This window comes from Heterocephalus glaber, unplaced genomic scaffold, assembly GCF_053883595.1.
Source record: "Heterocephalus glaber isolate CG9 unplaced genomic scaffold, H.glaber_assembly_v1.0 deba00001442, whole genome shotgun sequence".
NCBI lineage: Eukaryota > Metazoa > Chordata > Mammalia > Rodentia > Bathyergidae > Heterocephalus > Heterocephalus glaber.
This window is the reverse complement of record NW_028258296.1, coordinates 48,216,445-48,235,166: the sequence shown is the minus strand read 5'-3', so window position 1 is coordinate 48,235,166 and position 18,722 is coordinate 48,216,445. Positions and strand designations below refer to the sequence as shown.

At 36.3% G+C, this 18,722-nt stretch overlaps 2 protein-coding genes across 20 annotated transcripts in view; both read left to right on the top strand.

Annotated features, from left to right (window-relative positions):
* Rsbn1 (round spermatid basic protein 1) overlaps window positions 1-7,179 on the top strand; it is a 54,137-nt gene extending 46,958 nt beyond the window's left edge. Inside the window, exons 6-8 of one of the 2 annotated variants that reach the window (XM_087212709.1) lie at window positions 449-557; window positions 1,200-1,679; window positions 7,017-7,179. In XM_087212709.1, the coding sequence (XP_087068835.1) occupies window positions 449-557; window positions 1,200-1,676 (586 nt within the window). In that variant the 3' untranslated portion in view covers window positions 1,677-1,679; window positions 7,017-7,179. Of the gene's footprint in view, window positions 1-448; window positions 558-1,199; window positions 1,680-3,930; window positions 6,003-7,016 lie in introns of those variants that run through there. The other variant, XM_087212708.1, reaches the window with a different exon arrangement.
* Window positions 7,180-8,295: 1,116 nt separating this feature from the next.
* Phtf1 (putative homeodomain transcription factor 1) overlaps window positions 8,296-18,722 on the top strand; it is a 45,565-nt gene continuing 35,138 nt past the window's right edge. For 16 of the 18 annotated variants that reach the window (XR_015451835.1, XR_015451834.1, XR_015451833.1 and 13 more), the window contains exons 1-3: window positions 8,296-8,436; window positions 8,689-8,763; window positions 9,387-9,443. Coding sequence is in view for 5 of the 18 variants with exons in the window: in XM_087212716.1 (XP_087068842.1) it covers window positions 8,719-8,763; window positions 9,387-9,443 (102 nt within the window). In the remaining 13 variants the exon portion in view is untranslated. Of the gene's footprint in view, window positions 8,437-8,688; window positions 8,764-9,103; window positions 9,149-9,386; window positions 9,444-18,722 lie in introns of those variants that run through there. The other 2 variants (XM_087212715.1, XM_087212714.1) reach the window with 2 other exon arrangements.

The following is an 18,722-nucleotide window of genomic DNA, read 5'->3' as shown; positions in this document are numbered from 1 at the left end:
TGCTTTCAGTTTTTTGAGGTATATATCCAGAAGTGGTATTGGATCATATGGTGATTCTCTTTTAATGTCTCAAGGAACTGCTTTCCATAGTGGCTGCACCAACCACGTTACATTCAGTTGGAGCCCAATTTTAATAAAGTTCAGGACATAGAGGTGCAAACTGTTGGGAAAACTGCAAATGTTATTTAGAATAAAACTTTTTTTTGGCCATTGTTTTTGAAATTTTGCAGAGCTAATCTGATTTTTATGTTTTCTTTAAAAGTAGATTTATTGGTTTGTTTCTGTTTTTTGGAAATTGATTAAAGTATCAAGTGTATACTTTGTCTTTAGAAGATCTGTATTCTGCTTGTTTGTTAGTAGTAGGATTTCCAGGAAATGGAGAACTGAAATTTGTCATCATTTTTTATAGTGAATGCTTGGTCCTATAACTTAATTTTGTTAATATTAGGAGTGACCAACCTCGCATAACCAAAGATGTGATTTGTTTTCATGCTGAGGATTTTGCTGATGTTGTACAGAGACTTCAATTAGACCTTCATGAACCTCCTGTTTCCCAGGTAATGACTCTTGCTTTTTAATTACCCTTTGTATTAGATATTAGAAATAAGTGTCTGTACCCATTTTATTTTGCATTTTATCCTATAACTGGATACATGGTTATAGAATGTAATTTTATTTTTATTAAAGGCTGTGTGAATGTAGAATGTCAGAAATCACTAAAACAGAGCTTCTCAAGCAGAATGCTTGACATTACTTTAATCTATGGGATGCCAGGTGGGCCTCAGATAGTAAAGAAGGTTCAGGGTTGCTCAGTTCTGGCCATGAGCAGTCTCACTTGTTAACCTCATTGTGCTGTGGGCCCTCAACTGCACGAGTTTGAGACATTGAAGGAGAAGATAAAATATTAACCATTACGTGTGCCAAAGAATAATGATATTTAGCTGCACTTCCAGGTACTTATTTAAATGATTCTGTAGGCCATCTGACTTTACCCTGTCCTTTGTTTTGACTAGAGAGGAAAATATGCAGGAGAATGTTTCCCAACAGGACACTTTAGAAAGTTATATCTCATTTAGTACTGTTTGACTTTGATTGTTATAACACATTTTATCCCTACTGTTTTGTTGTGCTAATTATAATATTTTGACTAAATTATTATACATTTTAAAGTCTTATGCAACTTTTTGTCTTTTCTTTAGTGTGTACAGTGGGTGGATGAAGCTAAACTAAACCAAATGAGGCGAGAAGGCATTCGTTATGCTAGAATTCAGCTATGTGACAATGATATCTACTTCATCCCTAGAAATGTTATTCATCAGTTCAAAACAGTGTCAGCAGTGTGCAGCTTAGCCTGGCACATAAGACTCAAACAGTACCACCCTGTTGTGGAAGCAACTCAGAACACAGAAAGCAATTCTAACATGGATTGTGATTTAACTGGAAAGCGAGAATTAGAAGTTGACTCGCAATGTGTGAGGGTAAAAACTGAATCTGAGGACACATGCACAGAAATGCAGCTTTTGACAACTGCTTCGTCGTCCTTCTCACCTTCATCAGAACTTCATCATCTTCAGCAAGATCAGAAGACTCAGCCTATTCCAGTTTTGAAGGTGGAGAATAGACTGGACTCAGACCAGCAACACAATCTGCAGGAACATGCAAGCAGTCCTGTGTGAGGTGTACATATTCAAACACATTTTTTAACTTTTTAAAATTTTGATGTGAAGTTATATAGTTTTATAACTGGCTTAAGTTAAGTTTTATTGGAGAAATCTTGCCTATAATTCTATAAAGAGAAATGACATTCCACAAATGTCAAGCATATCTTTTTTACACAGATTATGCAAAATTAAGAGTCATATCTTATCCCGTTAGTACAGTATGTAATAGTGGGTCTGCTGCTATTTTCTGTTTTAAGGTGTGAGGTAACAATTCAATCTCTTCAAGTCAAAATGAGAATTCTCTGGAATAACAGATTCTTATTTGTTACATCATTCACTTTGCTTAATTTTATTTTACCTTGTCTCTTGCCCTATTTGCTATTTTTACGATAGAAGTCAGATTTACGGTTTAGTATTTGTGTCTTTGTGGCACATATTCAGTTTCCTCAGTAAAAAATAGCATAGATTGCAAGAAAGAGTTCTTGCATTTGTTTTTTTTTTTTTTTTTTTTTTTGGTACCAGTGATCAAACTCGGGTCCTCGTGCTTGTGCAGCAGGCGGTGAAACCACTGAGCTAAATCCCCGGCCCTTATTCTTTTTTTTTTTTTGATACCGGGGATCGAACTCAGGTCTTTGTGCTTGCCCAGCGGCGGCGAAACCACTGAGCTAAATCCCTTGGCAGTTCTTGCATTTGGTACATGGGCAAGTAAGTTATTTAGTCCAGCCATAAGGAACAAGTAGTTTCTAAGGAAAATTCAGTGGCTCTCTGTTTTCTTAACAAAAGAGAAAGCACAGCACTTTCTGATCCAAACTGTCTTTTTTTTGGATATCTGTTATTTAATGCTCAGTGGATATTTCAGTTAAAAAAATCTAAAGCTGAATAGTCCTCAGTCATTCATTATCCATGGTTCATTGATCTCTTGTAAAATACATAGTAACTATGGAAGATATTTTGGGTAAAAGAGATAATGTTGACATGATACTCTATTGTTCTGCTTCTTAGCATTCTCACATTTCATGTGGATACTTTTGCTTTCTAAATTGATCACAATTATCAAACTTAAGAGAATGATATCAATCTTTCTGATGAAGCTGCCATATTTTGAGCATCAAACTTAAGAAAAACTATTCTTGTGACTTGGCATCAACGTATTCATGATAAATATCTATTTTTGAGACACCTCGCATTTTTAACTGGTGAATAACTGAATTTATTTACTGTTACTCTGTGTTGCTATTTTCTAATAAAGAATATAGCACTACTAGACTTCATCCTAGAGTTTTGGGTAGCCTAAAACTTAGTGCCTGAGTATTTAAATTTTTTTCTCTTTTCAGATAGGCATAGTTCATACAGCTAGTGTGATGTTAACTTTCTATTGTTTTAGAATGTTAATGTGGTACACACTTTCTCTTAGTTAATAATACAGTAGGCCTTTTGTTTATTAAAGGAAGAGTACTCCCCACACCTAAGACCGGATTCTTGTATCTACCTGGTTACAGTGCAATTTGAAGTTTTGTTTTTTTGGATGGTGAGATTTGAAATATTTACATTAACATAGGCAAAAAAAAAAAAAAAAAGATGCTGCTTTACTGTGTCTGTCACCATGAAAACTTAGCTGCATCTTTTGAAATATCAAATATGAATTTTCTCTAAAATATTCTGAAATAGTTAAATCTTATATAAATATTACTTTGTGCAATATTGTTGTGTAGTTAAATGGATATTAGCAAAGTATAGCGGTCACTGTGTAAATTGATAGAAAAGTAACCATCAGCAAATACTACAGTGATTAGTTAGAATCTATATTATTCCTTATATATATGTATATGTATGTATTCTGTGTTACAAAGGATGAAGACAAATAGGGAAATATTTCAGTGTAAACCATTTATGGATTGGAAGTGATGTTGGTTTTAGTTATCTTTGTAAATAGGTAATTAAAATGGTATGAAAGGTAATGTGATTATTGCAGGCGTGTTTTAAAATCCTGTGTATAAATTCTTGGGTAAATTCTAGTTATCAAGGCTAGTTTTTAAGGGACATTTGAGGGTATTTCTTTTGTTACTTTGTGGGGAAAGGGGTTAATCACAAAGTGTATGGGTTTGGGTTATTTCTTATTTTTATTTTTCTGTCCAGAAGAATTTCATAGAGCTTTACCAGGCTGTGCAAAGTAAAATTCTTCTCAGGCAACATTTGCTTTTTAAAATAATCATGAAGAGCAAGATTGTTAAAGCAAAAAGTTTTTATTTTGTTTTTCTTGTCTTCCAAGATCCGATTTCCCTGTCTCCCACTTGCCATCCAGCAGATGCCATCTGTCATCTAAGCTGGTCATTACTAGTAAACAAGGAGACTGTCTCCTGACAGCCAGCACTGTGTATAATCACTCAGGAACCAGCGGATCTGCAAAGACCTACAATCAAAAGCAAATCCCCATTTTCCTTTTATAAAACATTCTACCCTCACCTCCAATATAAATGCATTAAAAATATAAAAAGTGTTTAAAATCATGTACTAATAAATTCATTGTATGTTAGAATTGCAATAGAATGGAGAGAAATATTTAGCTAGTAATGTATCTGGAAACTCAATGTCCTATGTGAGTATTAGATTTTGATAGCATGCTTTAAAGACTGATGAATATAAAAGCAGAAGTTTTGAATTTCTTGCTGCTTTCAAAAATGTATCCTAGTTTAGTGATACAAATGATTGCAACTTTTCTAAATCATTAAATTATTTGGTTTGGTGGAGTGAGGCATGGAACAATCTGGCGTCTTCTGATTTGTAAAGTTGTGATGGCAGTGAAATTGTAACAAATTTAAGCAGATCTTCCTTTTTGGTATATTATCTGTTGTGCCAACTCTTGAGATTACTTGCAGAATGTGGGCTATAAGCTTTATGGAGAAATGTGGAGAAGAGGGAATTTTTTAAATGTGCTTATGGAAAGGACCTAGTAAATGAATATTCCTAATAGTAAATAGGATGGTTTTATGGTATCCATTAAAAAGGATAAAAGTCTTCCCCCTGCCTCAAAAGTCATTCTATAATTACCAAGATAATGCTAGCAGTAAGATTATGATTCCAAGAGATATCTCAAATTCAGAAAGCAATAATAATAAAAACCTACATAGTCCCTCCTTCAAACTTTCAAAAAAATTCCTTAAAAATCCTAAGCTTAACTGTACTTTTAATTTGCTTATTCAGTACTTAAAATTTGTTTAACTGGTACATTATTTTTAGCTAAAGACTTGGAAAGTGCCGTGTCCCCTCAGAGACAGTTGGACCATCAACTGACTAATACTACAAGCTCTAGTAGGGGGAAAATGAGCTTATTAGATAAATTTTTTACAAAACCTTGAAAAAGATGTCTTGCATCATCAGTCTTAGTAGGCATAAAGGTCATTATGAGTGGAGAAACTTTTGCTTATTTGCCTTTTCCTATATAAATATTATTGTCTCAAAGCTAATATAGGAACAGGACTCCAAAATCTATGAAAATATACTCTTAGTGACTATATCATTAATATTAACCCATTATATTTTCATGTGTATCAGCCATTAAAAAGTTATTTGTATTTATACCTTTAGGAAGATTGTTTGTATCTTTTTAATAAATATGTTTCGTCACTACCACAGATTTTAAAACAGGAACCTTTCAGTAGCACATGCCAGAGGTTCACATTTTTGCTAAGTTTTGTTTTTAAAACAGGTTTTAGCTGTGTTTATTGGTCATGCAAGTAAAGGAAATGCACAATACATATGTTTTTCCTAAGCGCATAAGAGGACTCATCCTCATCCTGAAAGTTTGTTGCTTTGAAAGCAAGTACCTCTCCATACATATGGCCTTCCATTTTCTTCATAAATTTTTTAGGATCCACTTGTGCATGTAGTTGAGACCACTGTCTCTTAAAATATAGCACTTTTCAATTTTCTCTAAAGAAATATGTACTACTTCTATCACATGTTGTAAATTTTCATGTAATAGTGTTTTCTGTGACTAAACTCCATTTTGATTGGCAGCTAAGAATTTTTTTCCTGTGGCTTTAATTTATCTAAGAGGTCTTTGCATATAGATGAAATGTATAATTTGCCTGGCGGACTGTTTGCGTTGTGTGGCCTTAGTTTGTTTATTGACATTAACAAGTGTTTTAAAAAAGGTTTTTAATGAATAGTCTTAAATCCAAATTTGTGTGAATAATAATCCTTTTAACAGTGCTTTTTTGTAGCTGTCTAAGTGTGTTAAATTGTTAAGCTATTTCTTTGTAAAATAGGACAATGGAATGCATAGAGGTTTTTTTTCCTGTAAAGTATTTTTTTAATAAACAAAGTCTGATTTGTCCTTTACTGATGTTTCATTACAAAATGAATAGCACATGCGAATTCTAGGTACCAGAAACCGGTTTCCTTTCTGCCTTCTCTATCCTATCATTAAAAAAAAATTCTTTTTTAAATCTTAGACTTTTCCTTCCCAAAGAAATGGTCATAGATAAGGGAGGGAGGATCCATCTATATTGAGATGCAGCTAGTTTTGGGTAAAAGAAAAACTATATTTGCCTTGGGCCAGGGATTTAGCTCAGTGGTGTACCGCACCTGCCTTGCAAGAGGAAGTCCTGAGTTCGATCCCTGGTACTGGAAAAAAAAACCAGTATTTGCCTTTGTGGCAGTTACGCTTCTTGCTGTTTGAATTGGTTTGTCTGTACTTATCAGAATATTAAATTTTTTATTCTGGTGATGTAGATAATTCTTGAAAATATATGGAGGGTAGATTTTTCAGGTGTCCATATACTATGCAGCCCAGCAATATTTTGGTAGTTCTGTGAATTTGAATGTAGGGGCACTCTGCATTTAAGCTACATCCCCAACTCTACAAAGTAGTAACTTTTTGAGACGGGGTCATTCTGAGTTGCCCAGTCTGGCCTTAAATTTGAAATCCTTCTACCTCAGCCTCTAGCGGTTTGGGTTATAGGCAAGCGCCTAACATAAAATGGATTTCTTTCCCCTCATCAGTTTTTTGTTTAGTAGAAAGATAATCCATAATACAGGTGAGAAAGCAGGCTTGTTAGATTGAATACATTGCTTAAAAATACACAGTTCATTAGTAGGAGCAGGGATTTGAGTGTAGTCCTGGGTTCAAAGCCCCGTGCCTTACACAGTGGCACCCTGAACACTGAAAAGTTTTTAACAAGGCTCCTAAAAATGGTGTTACTTTCCATTATTTCCCAGTACCATTTCCCAAACAAGTTCTAAGCCCCCCTCCCCCCTAAAAAACCTCCGTGATAACAAAGTAAAATGCTTTTGGTATTAATGTAATTTGGGTCTTAAAGCAAGTATCTTGAAAGTTTTCTTTCTTCATTTCAGATGGCTATTTGACTTGAAACCCAACAGAATTGTAATGCTCAGCTCTAAGGAAGAGAAAAGGGCAAATGGGCAAGAGCTGTTGGAAACCACCGCCAATGTGGGTGAATAAGTTTTTAAAGTTCTGAGTTACTTTTATAATAATTTTCCTCGTCGGTATAACGGAAATATTTTAAGAATGTGTATAAAATGTTTAACACCAAGTCTCTTAGGCTTTCTCAAGTGGTAGTTATTAATTTGTAATTAGCTTTACCTGACCCAGATGTTCCTCTCTGTGAGCAAGCAAGAACACAGCTTCAAATAAAATGAAGAAAAAGGCCCTTGGGGTTAGTAGCAGGTGAGAAAAATCGAATTGGGAAGAGGAAGGCGAAGGCAGGTTGGAAACCTTACCATCGTTAACATTCATTTGAGGGTTGCAACCGTTTTCTCCAGACCTTCCCGGCCTGCTTGAATTTTGAAATTCCTGCTGCCACCTTCCCTTATAATTTGGGAAAAGCGATCAGTGACAGACCAGGCTCTCTCCTTCCTCTTCCTTTACACCCTTGAAATCCACAAAGCTTAAGTCCCAGAGGTGCCGAGGGGCGGAGAGAGAGTCACTAATTTGCAGCCCTGGGCCCTGCATTTCACAGCAGTCGTTCACTCAACCAACACAGAACCTGTGTGCAAGCTCGGGCAGGCCTCAATCCGAGATCCTCGGGCCCTGCAGCCCACTGGGGAAAACCAATATGGAGTAGTGAAACAAAGTGCTACGAAGACGCGAACCAGAGATCGCTGGATGGGAAAGTCGTTTCTGAGGAAGTGGTTTTTAAGCGGGACCTTTGGGTGCCCTGGGGGAAGCCGCTCCAAGCCGGAGATTGCAGCGCCGCGCCCCAGCCCTGAGAGGGAAGGCCCGGGCCGGGGGCGGAGCCAGCTGGGCGGCTAGAGCGGAAAGCGGAAGCCGAAGCGCCGTGGTCTGCACCGAGGCTCGGGCGGCTGAGTCACAGCGTTACCCGGCCGGCCAGTGGAGACGCGCGTCGCCGCTCTGCCGCCTCCTCCAGGGCCTGGGCCTTCGCACCTGGCTTTCTCCAGAGGGGTACAAGTCCTTTTACCGTTGCTGTAGTGAGTGGCGGCCTAGCGAAGGCCCCTTCTCTTTGACCCCCCTCATTGCCCAGGCCATTCTTTGCTTATTTAATGGCCCATCCGGTGACTTGGTAGGTGCGTTGTTTGTGACAACAGACTGCCCTCCTTGGAGCGCGGGCTGCCAGCTGCTGCCGAGGCTGGTGCAGCCGCTGCAGTCTCCATGGTAACGGCCCCGCCGGCGTCGCGGCCTCTCGGGGAAGATGCGGCCTGCTGGGCCCGCCGCCTCGCCCCCGGCTTCTCGGCCCGGCCGGGGCCACTGAGGAGGAAGGACCCGGCCGTCGGCCTGCCTGGCAGCGAGCACCAGGTAAGAGTCGGACGCCAGGGGACGCTGGGGGCGGGCGAGTGTACCCCGGTACTTCTCTCCCTCCCTCCCTCCGTCCGTGAACACACGCTCACGAAGTCTCGCAGAAGCTTCCCTGGCGCAGCGGGGACCGTTTGCCCCCCCCCCCCCCCCCGCAGCAGCCCGAGAAGGAGACTGCTGCTCCCCAGTGCACCCCAAACTGGGAGAGTAACCTTCAGCGACTGGACTCACCGACCGGTTTTCCTTAATTTTCAGTGAAATCCCACTCTCTGGCTGGAGACACAGATGGCCTCAAATGAGAGAGATGCTATATCGTGGTATCAAAAGAAGGTAATATCAGTAATTTTTATTTGCAGAGCATACTTCCTGCAGAAAGTTTCCACAAGGAATATCACGTTACTTTTTCCTGAGTTTGATAATGCCAGGTATTATATAGTATCTCAACATAAATGCAAAAATGGATGTAGAAGTCATTATAAACTCAGTTCCAGGTCTAGGATAAGATTCTCGAGTTCTTTCCCTTCTCCAAGCTGCATACACAAGCCAAGGCAATGCTTTGAAAGTTTACTTCTGATCAAACTTCAGAAATACGAAGGAGGCCTTTATCTGCATGGCTTAAATTGATACTGTCCTCTTATTGAGCTGTCCCTTACCTTTTATTCTTCTCCAGTATTCCTATTGATGTTTTCCTTAAGAAGTGGAAATATCTTTTAAGGTAATATTTGATTTGAAATATTTTGGGTGTTGCTTTTTAACCTACTTTTAAATCCAGCTATTTTAGATTTTTAAAGGAAATAGTTTTTGGAAATATTTATTCTAACTCTTGAGAAGCAGAAACATTTTTTGGATATATTAATACTTAATAGATTAATGACTTGACTTCCATGTGAAGCTTGACGTAAAAATATAAGTATTGCCTTTGCATCATTTAAATAGCTTGCTCCTTATTTCAGATTGGAGCATATGATCAGCAGATATGGGAAAAGTCAATCGAACAGACTCAGATTAAGGTAAATTGATTTCTTTGACTCTAGCTTTGTTTTACTGCATTATTGTAAAGAGTGGATTGTACTTTAAAAAATCTGCACTTATCCACCAAGTATGGCATTCTTCATTCTTTGAAGTTTATAAGAAAACAGCATGCATAATGATGTGTCAATTCACACATGGCTTTAGTACCAAACGTCCCATATAAGTGGGGCTATGATTACTTAACTTTGATTAGTTTTTACCACGTGGCAAGTCAGGCCCAGTATTGCCAGAATTTCAGATTTTTCAAGAGAAGCTGGAAATATGCATTTTTATGTGAAATTCCCAGATTTTTAAAAGGTATTTGTTCTTCTCTTTTCCTTTTTCTCTTCTGTCTTCCTCCCTCCTCCTCCTCCTCCTCACCATCACCATAATCACCCTGCAAGCCAAATAAAATCCATTTTTGGCCTGAATCCAGCTTGTGGTCCCCCTCCTTGGTTTTGTTTGTTTGTTTGTTTGTTTTTGGTGTCAGGATCTTGCTGTGCAGTTCAGACTGGCCTCGAACTCATAGTGATCCTCCTCCTGCCTCTCAAGTGATGGCCCCCAGTGTTTATATTTTTCAGGTTCTTAACCTTTTTTTAATATACTATCTTTAGAACTGAGCAGGTTTTTAGGTTCTTTCCTCCTAACCAAGCAAGCAAACACTGATGTATAATTTAGAATGCCAGCTTACTAATTTATAATATGGGGAGAGTTAATCTTCTAATGTTTCAAAGTTAGGTTGTAGGTCAAGAGAAGTGGTGGTTCTAGTGCCAATGAAGTCATTGAATGGTAGCTTGATGGTCAAATGTAATTAGATAGTCTTGAGAGATGTGGAAAGCCTGAAGAGCCAGCTGTGGCCCTTAAAAGAATGTATTTGTCAAGGACCAGGGATTTAGCTCAGTGGTGCCATGCCTGCCTCGGAAGTGCAAGGTCCCGAGTTTGATCCCCGATACCAGAAAAAAAAAGAATATATTTGTCTACTGACCTTAATTCTTAAATCTATACGTTCTCAGGGTCTTACTGCCTTGGAAAGTGCTCATAAATGCCAGCAGATTCTTGTTTCTGGACCTTTTCTTAAAAAAGATTTGCAGAACTTCTATTATCACTTTAAAAAATACTATGTACAACTTAATAGTGTTCTACTTATCTATAAGTCACATTAGTTAGATTGGACCATTTAAATCTCTTTGGTAAAATATATTTAACCAACATATAGGGTACATTTCTTTATAGACCAATCAATTAGAAAGCTATTTGAACTACATGGTAACTTTTCAGTTTGCACAATTGTTGATTATTTATATTAATGGGAGATGGGATTAGGATGACTAGATCCCCTAATTTTATGTTATAACTCTGTAAATCTCCTATTATTCCTTTGTGAGCAGCTAAACAGTATCAGTAAGTATGTAATGGAACAGACCTAGCTTTGTGACCTCTAGCTTTGTGATTTTGAACAAGTTAAGTTTGTATGGGTTTTGGTTTCCATATTCTAAAAAAGATTTTTATTGGTTTATGTTTGTGCTACATAATATTTGCATTTATTTTGGGGAATTAGTACATATATAAATCATATCTTGATCATTTTTGATCCTTTCCCCCTTAAAAAGATTTTACTTCTATAAAGGACCTTCTTCTAACCAATTTAGATTTTTCTCAACTCTTACTTCCATGCTGTTTACTGAATACCTTTCTTTTAGTGCACCATATCAGTTATTTGTTAACCTGTACATGTTCATAGGCCTCAAGGGCAAAAATTATGTTTATATCCCATTCTCAAAACATCTTGATTCACACTAGAGACTTAGTGTTTGTTACTGAATTAAATTGACTTCCATCTAAATTGACTTACATTTCCATGCATGTTTTTTACTTATTGTTCTGTCACATGGTGATCTAACAGTTCCTTAATATATACTTTTTAATTTAGCAGCAGTGAAAAGAATGAAATTGAAGACAGTTATAAATGTTGACTGAGCTAATGTGCACACACAACAGGTACTAAGAATACAGTGAAAAAGATAGACCTCTTCTTGTCTTCCTGGGTGTTATAGAGTCAGTGATGGTGGGAGAAAATTCAAGATATCTTTTCAAATATGTTTAGTTAGGTTTTAGATAGAAATTGGCCAAAGATATAAAAGTAGCTATTGAGGGCTGGGGATTTGGCTCAGTGGTTTTGCCACCTGCTGTGCAAGCGCAAGGACCCGAGTTCTATCCCCAGTACCAAAAAAATAAATAAAAGTAGCTAATGCAGTTTAATAATAGTTTCACACACATTCATATATTTTGAAGCCAAACAAAATATAAAGAAAAAAAATTTAAAAAATAAGAAATCATCAAATCACAATACTATTACGAATTTTTAATTACATTTATAAAAGTGAAGTATGAAATTTAAATATAAATTTTGAAATTTTTGAAGTTTTAAACTTCTTACATGGATCATGAAAAGTGATATGAATTCTTTTTTTCTTCTTCTTTTTTTTTTTTTTGCATGGTATTAGGGATTGAACCCTGGGCCTTGTACCTGCTAGGCCAGTGCTCTACAACTAAGCTACATCTCTATCCTAATATGAATTCTTCCACAAATGCTTATTGAACTACTGTGTCTAAGGCATTTTGGCTAGACGCTGAGAAGAAGTAGAAAAGGATTAACAAACAGAAGTATAAGACTTGTTTAAGGAAACAGCAAGTAGCCCAGTATGGTTGGAGTATAGGTTGTGCACAGCGATAGCCCATACATGAGTTTGAAGATTACCCAACTGCTTTGCTAAGAACTTTTGCTGTGAGATTTTCGTGCCGAGAGATGGGACACCAAGACCCTTTTCTGAGGAAGCAGCTTTATTTATGCCAGCACTGACTCGGGATTCATATCCAAGGCCTGAGTGCAGAACATGGTGTAATTGCACCCTTTTATACAATTTTTATGCCTTTGTCTTCTTTATAGGGACATACACTAACATTTTATTTTGGTTGGGTATACAATAACAGTCTACAGTCTGGTTGGGTACGATTTATGTTACAGAATTACATCAGAGCTACACAGAGGCTGATATTGCTACATTATAAAAAGTTCCCACCCTGACATGTCCGGAGGGGCCCTACCACACTTTAGTTATTCTATAATAAATGGAAAGATGTTGATAATTTTTTAGTAGACAAGCCACATCCTGTTATCCAAGTATAGAAATAAAAATATAGACATTGTAACAAAATCTATGGAATGTTTCCAGAGTAATACTTGATGAAATGATATTCTACATGAGTATATGAACCAAAAAAGTCTAGATAGAGTTATAATGAATCAAATTTATATATATATATATATATATATATATATATATATATATATATTTTTTTTTTTTTTTTTTTTTTGGTACTGGGGATTGAACTTGGAACCTTGAGCTTGCAAGGCAGGCACCGGAACCACTGAGCTAAATCTCCAGCCTGAATCAAATTAATATTGAAGACCCTAAACCAGGTGTGGTGGTGCATACCTGTAATCCCAGTACTTAGGAGACTGAGACAGGAGGATTGCCATGAGTTTAAGGGCAAGCATAGTGAGTTCAAAAACCAGCTTTAACTGTATAGCAAGACCCTGTTTCAAAAAACAAAAAGCAAACAAACCATTCTAGAGAGGGGAAATAGTAATAACCCAAAACAGGGAAAGAAATACCAAAGTAAATTAAAGTAGCCATTATATATTCTTCATTTAACAAATATTTGTTGAGTGCCTACCTACAATGTGTTTGAGAAGTAACTAGATTTACATAATGGTAAGCAAAAACACAACATTTTTCTTTTTATGGAGGTTTGGTAAGATGGAAGAAAAAAAACAATCCTACTAATGAATAAAAGTGTTCTATGATAAATGCTAAGAAAAACTATTATTTACAAGCTATTACACTTAAAGGAAATGGACCTAGTTAAGAAAATCAGATAAGCTTTTCCTGGGAAACTGTTACAATGAGATCAGAAGGATGAGTAAAACCTAATTAGATCAAGAACAAATATACTAATCCTACACAAACTCTCTCCAAAAATAAGGGAGAAAATAAAAGGGGCCAGGGATTTAGCTCAGTGGTTCTGTCACCTGCCTCGAAAATAACACTCCTCTGTCGGAGACCTATGCTAAGGATCCCAATCTCCTCCTCAGTGCCAACAATGTAGGGCTAGAAGAAAGATTTAGGAACAGAATTAAAGAGACAGATGGAAAACTGGGATGACCAGTGCTTGAGCAAGCAAAGACCCTGGCCAGCTAAAACTGTAGATATTTATTGGTGACAATCATAATTAAGTTGGAGTAAGGGGATACATGAAGGGGCTACATGTGGTTGCTGCTAGGGATACATTGCTGATGCAGGCAAGGCTTGTAAGAGAAGAGACAAAGCATTCTTATGTTAGGCTGGGAACAGAATTTGGGTCAGAGTCACTGTGACTTCGGCTGTATGTAATCTCATATGCTTTGGTCAGACTCACTTCTTAAGCCAATTGCGGGGTTAACTCTTTACAGCCTGCACTGTTTACAACCTGCTTTGGGCATAATCAACAGGGAGGTCTGCCACACTTCTCAAGTTCATTCTCTGAGACCAATATGGCTTTGATACAAAAGCCAAGGTGAAGATATTGTAAGAAAATTTGTTGTGAACATAGGTACAAAAATCTTTTTTTTTTTTTTTGGTACCGGGGATTGAACTCAGGTCCTTGTCCTTGCATAGCAGGCGGCAAAACCACTGAGCTAAATCCCCGGCCCAGGTATAAAAATCTTAACCAAATATGAACAAACCAAATTTAGCAGTGTATAAAATGGAGTATCCATTGTAATCCAGTGGGATTTATCTCAGAAATTGAACATTGGCTTAACATTTGAAAATAATCACTATGGAAATCAGTATGGAGGTTCCTCAAAAAACTAAAAATAGAAATACCATTCAACTCGGCCTTCCCCTTCAAGTTATCTTCCTGAAAGAGTTAAAAGTATTGTATTACAATGATATATGCATATCCAAGTTTATAGTAGTATAAATTATAATAGCTAAATCTTGTAAGTTGCTTATATGTCCATCAGTGGATAAATGGATAAAGAAAATGTGATATTCATACACAGGGGAGCACTTTTTAGGAAAAGGGGTGTACTTTGAGATCATAAAGTGAAGTAAATCAGACACACAAAGTTAAATATTGTGTGGTTTCTCTAATATGAGAAACTCAGAGTAGAAATAATTTGACAAGCAAAATAAAAGATAATAGGAAACAGATCTTTTGCAAGTGGGAAGGGGACCAAAATGGAGGGAAGGGGGAGGGAGGGGAGGTGAAAAGAATTAAGCTATGTTATATACATGTATAACTCCCCATAATGATTGTAATCATTATGTACTGCAAGCATGTATTAATAAAAATTTTTAAAAATTTAAAAAGTGTAATGTAATATAGTGCCATGTTAATAGAATAGTCATATGATCTTAGAAGACTTATAAAAAGCATTTGACAAAATTCAGTGCCCATTAATGATAAAGTAGGAAAAGAGGGTAAGTTCCTCAATCTGTTAAAGGTTGTCTGCAGCATATATCACACTTAATGCTTAAAGATGGAATGTTTCCCCTTAAAATCAAGAACAAAGCAAGTATACTTTCACTACTTTTATTTAACATTGTACTAGGGGCCCTAGCCAGTGCTATAAGGCAAGTTAAATAAAGGGCATCGAAATGGAAAAAAATGAAAAGTGCTTTTATTCATGTTGGCATAATCCTATATTTCTAAAGTCCTAAAGAATCACAAAAAATTAGTAGCAGATGAATTTGGCAAGGTCTTTAGATTCAAGTTCAGTAAACAGAACTTAACAGTATTTCTGTATAGAGGCTATGAGTAATCGAAAAATGATATTAAGACTGAGATAGCAGGGACTGCGTTGAGTTCAAGACCAGTCTGAACTACGTAGCAACATCCTGTCTCAAAAAAGAGTAAAAAATAATATTAAGAAACAGCATCAAAGAGAATAAAAATAATAGGGAATAAGCTTTGAATAGGAAGTGTAAGATTATAAACATTGCTCAGAAAAATTAAAGAAGATCTAAAGGAACATAACATTTATGCCCATTATATGAAAGACTCAGTATTGTAAGGTGCCAATTCTCTCCCAGTGTATCCATAGTTAATGTAATCCCTTTAGAATTCCAAACAGTTTTTTGTTTTTGTTTTTTTGCTTTTGATAGAAATTGATAAACTAATTCTGAAACTTACATGGAATGAAAAGGATGTAGAATATTAAAAACAAGTTTTAAAAAGAACAGAGTTGGCAGTGGACCATATATGTACGGTTCTATTTCTAGATTCTTTGTTTTATTCCATTGATCTATATGTCTTTCCTTATGCCAGCACTGCCTTAATTACTGTAGCTTTAGAGGAAGTCTTAAAATTAGGTAATAAATGTCTTCCAACACTGTTTTTTTTTTCTTTTTACTTTGCTAGGTCCTTTGTACTCCTATATAAGTTTTAAATTTCAATATCCAATTCTTCATTTATAGCAAGTATACATAGATCTGAATTTTTATATATACCTTATGTTTTCTAATCCTGCTAAATTCAAATACAAGTTCTAGGGGCTCCTAGAGATTTCTTAATATTTTCTCTGTAGATGATCATTTCATCTACATATAAAGATTTTACTTCTACCTTGCCAGTCCTATCCTAATTGTGTCATTTTATTGCCAGACTATTTTGATTTGGGCCTGTGTTTCAAAGTTTAATGGACAGATGAAGAAAAGTAGGCATATCTGCCCTTGTTCCCCACCTTAGGGAGAAAGCATTGTATCTTTTCCATTCATATAAGGCATTTTTCCTGGAAGTATGGAGTACATGGCTTATCTGTTGAGAAGATTCTGTTCTACTTCTAGTCTCCTGATAGCTTTTACCATGAACAGCTGTAGAATTTAGTCCAATACTTTTTCTGCAACAACTCACAGGATCATATGGCTTTTTCCTTTCCTCTATTGAAATAACTTCTGGGGTTGTATCTTCCAATGCTGAACCAACACTGCCATCCCTATAATAAAACCACTTTCTACATCCTGCCAGATCTGACTTCTAATAGTTTGTTTTGTTAAACAAATTTTTAACTATGTTCATACTCTTTTCTTCTATTATCTTTATCCAGTTTTAGCATTAGCACAATGTTGATTTCCTAAAATGAGAGAAGTGTTCCTTCTTTCTTCTGCTTTAAATGTTTGATATAATCTGTCAGTTAAAATGTATATGAGCCTGCTGTTGTCATATAGGTAGGTTTTCAAGCTTGGAATATACTTTCTTTAATAGGTACTCTTCAAATTTTATATTTCCTCCAGAGTTAGTTTCATTAATTTGTCTTCCAAGGTACTTCTTAGAAGTTGTCAAATTTATTTCAAAAAAGATTTTTGTAATATGCTTTCTTTATCCTTTAAATTCTATAAACTCTGTGGTAATTGCCCTCAAATTTGGATATTGTAATTTAAAAAATATATAATTGATATTGTGTAATAGGAAAAAAAGGTCTAAAGGAGTAGGGGAAGTGGGGGAGGGGTAGGGGAAAGGAAAGAAAGGAAAAGAAAAAATATGAGAAAAGAAAAAGAATGAGAACAAAGTCTTTGCAAATAGGGAAGGGTGGAGGGGGTGAAGGGAGGGCAGGGGAATGGGGAAAAAATAAGAACCAAGATACTCATGTAATGGTACAAGATCCCAATGATGAATGTAACTGTATTTTATACCTAAAATGTACCAGTAAACTTAATGGAAAAAAAAAAACAGAGTTGGAAGACTTATCACATCTGAAAATTTATTATAAAGCTATAGTAATAAAAATAGAAGGTACTGGCATGAGTATGAGATCGATGGAACAGGATAGAAAATCTAGAAAGAAATCCTATTTTGATACTCAGTTTGGCTGGGAGGGTGGCACTGGGCATTGAACCCGGAGCCTTTACACTGAACTCCATTCTCTTTTTAAAATTTTTTTATTTTGAGACAAGATCTCACTAAGTCACTAAGTAGCTCAGGCTGGGCTGGAACTTATGATCCTCCTGCCTCAGCTTACCACAGTGCTGGAATTACAGGCTTGTGCCACCATGCCCAGCTGATAGATTGATTTTTAATAAAGATGCCAAAGCAACTTAATGAAGAAATGGTGGTCTTTTCAATAAGTAGTGTAGGAACAATTGAATATCCACATATATGAAAATGAACTTAACCTTATACCTTTCACAAAAATTTAAAATGGATCATAAATAATATGCGCAAGAACTAAAACTATAGATTTTGTAGAAGAAAATACTGAAAATTGCCGTATCTTAGAAATAAGATGTTAGAAAATATTTTCAAATCATACACACAGGCACACACAAACATGTATTTGGAATATGTAAAGAGTTTGAAGACCCAATTTAAAAATGGCAAAAGACTTAAAAGAGACATTTTACCAAGGAAAGTAAATGAATAGCTAGTGGGCTCATGAAAAGATGCTTAATGCTCGTAGTTGTTAGAGAGGTACAAATTAAAATCACTAGAAGATACTTACTCCTAGTAGAATGGCTAAAATTAAAACGATTGACTGTACCAAGTGTACGATTGACTCTACCAAGTGTTAGCATAGGCACAGAAAAACTAGAATTTATATATTGCTGTTTGGAGTGGAGAATACAAAGTGAGTTTTTAAAAAAAATTAAATATATACTTCCCATATGGACCAGCATTTCCACTCCTAGGTACTTAAGAGAAGTAAAAACAAACACATACAAATACTTACAGCAGCAGTATTCTCAATAGCCCCAAATCTGGAAAAAATCCAATTGGTGAATGGATAAACAAATGTGCTATATCTGTGCAATAATTAATTTATACTAAAAACATGGATGAGCCTCAGAAATATTCCAAATGAAAGAAATCAGGCACAAACATATTGTGTGATTCTGTTTATATGAAATTTGTAGCCATCTGTACAGATACAAAATAAAAAGAGCAGTGATTGCCTATTGTAGCAAGTAGGAATAGATTTACTGCAAACAAGCTGCTATGGTTTTGGTATGGTTTGAGTATCCTTTAAGGTTTCATTCGTGTGCTGAAGTTTAATCCCCATTATGAGGTGTTTGGAGGGTGGAAGTGTAATCTGGTTGTGGTAGTTAAAGGGAGGGTGTTGGGGAGGTTATTCAGAGTAGATAAATTCATAAGGGTAGAATCACCATGATTGAATCCTGGTGTCTTTATAAGGACAGGAAGGGACATGAGAAGACACACCTACACATGCTTCTTCT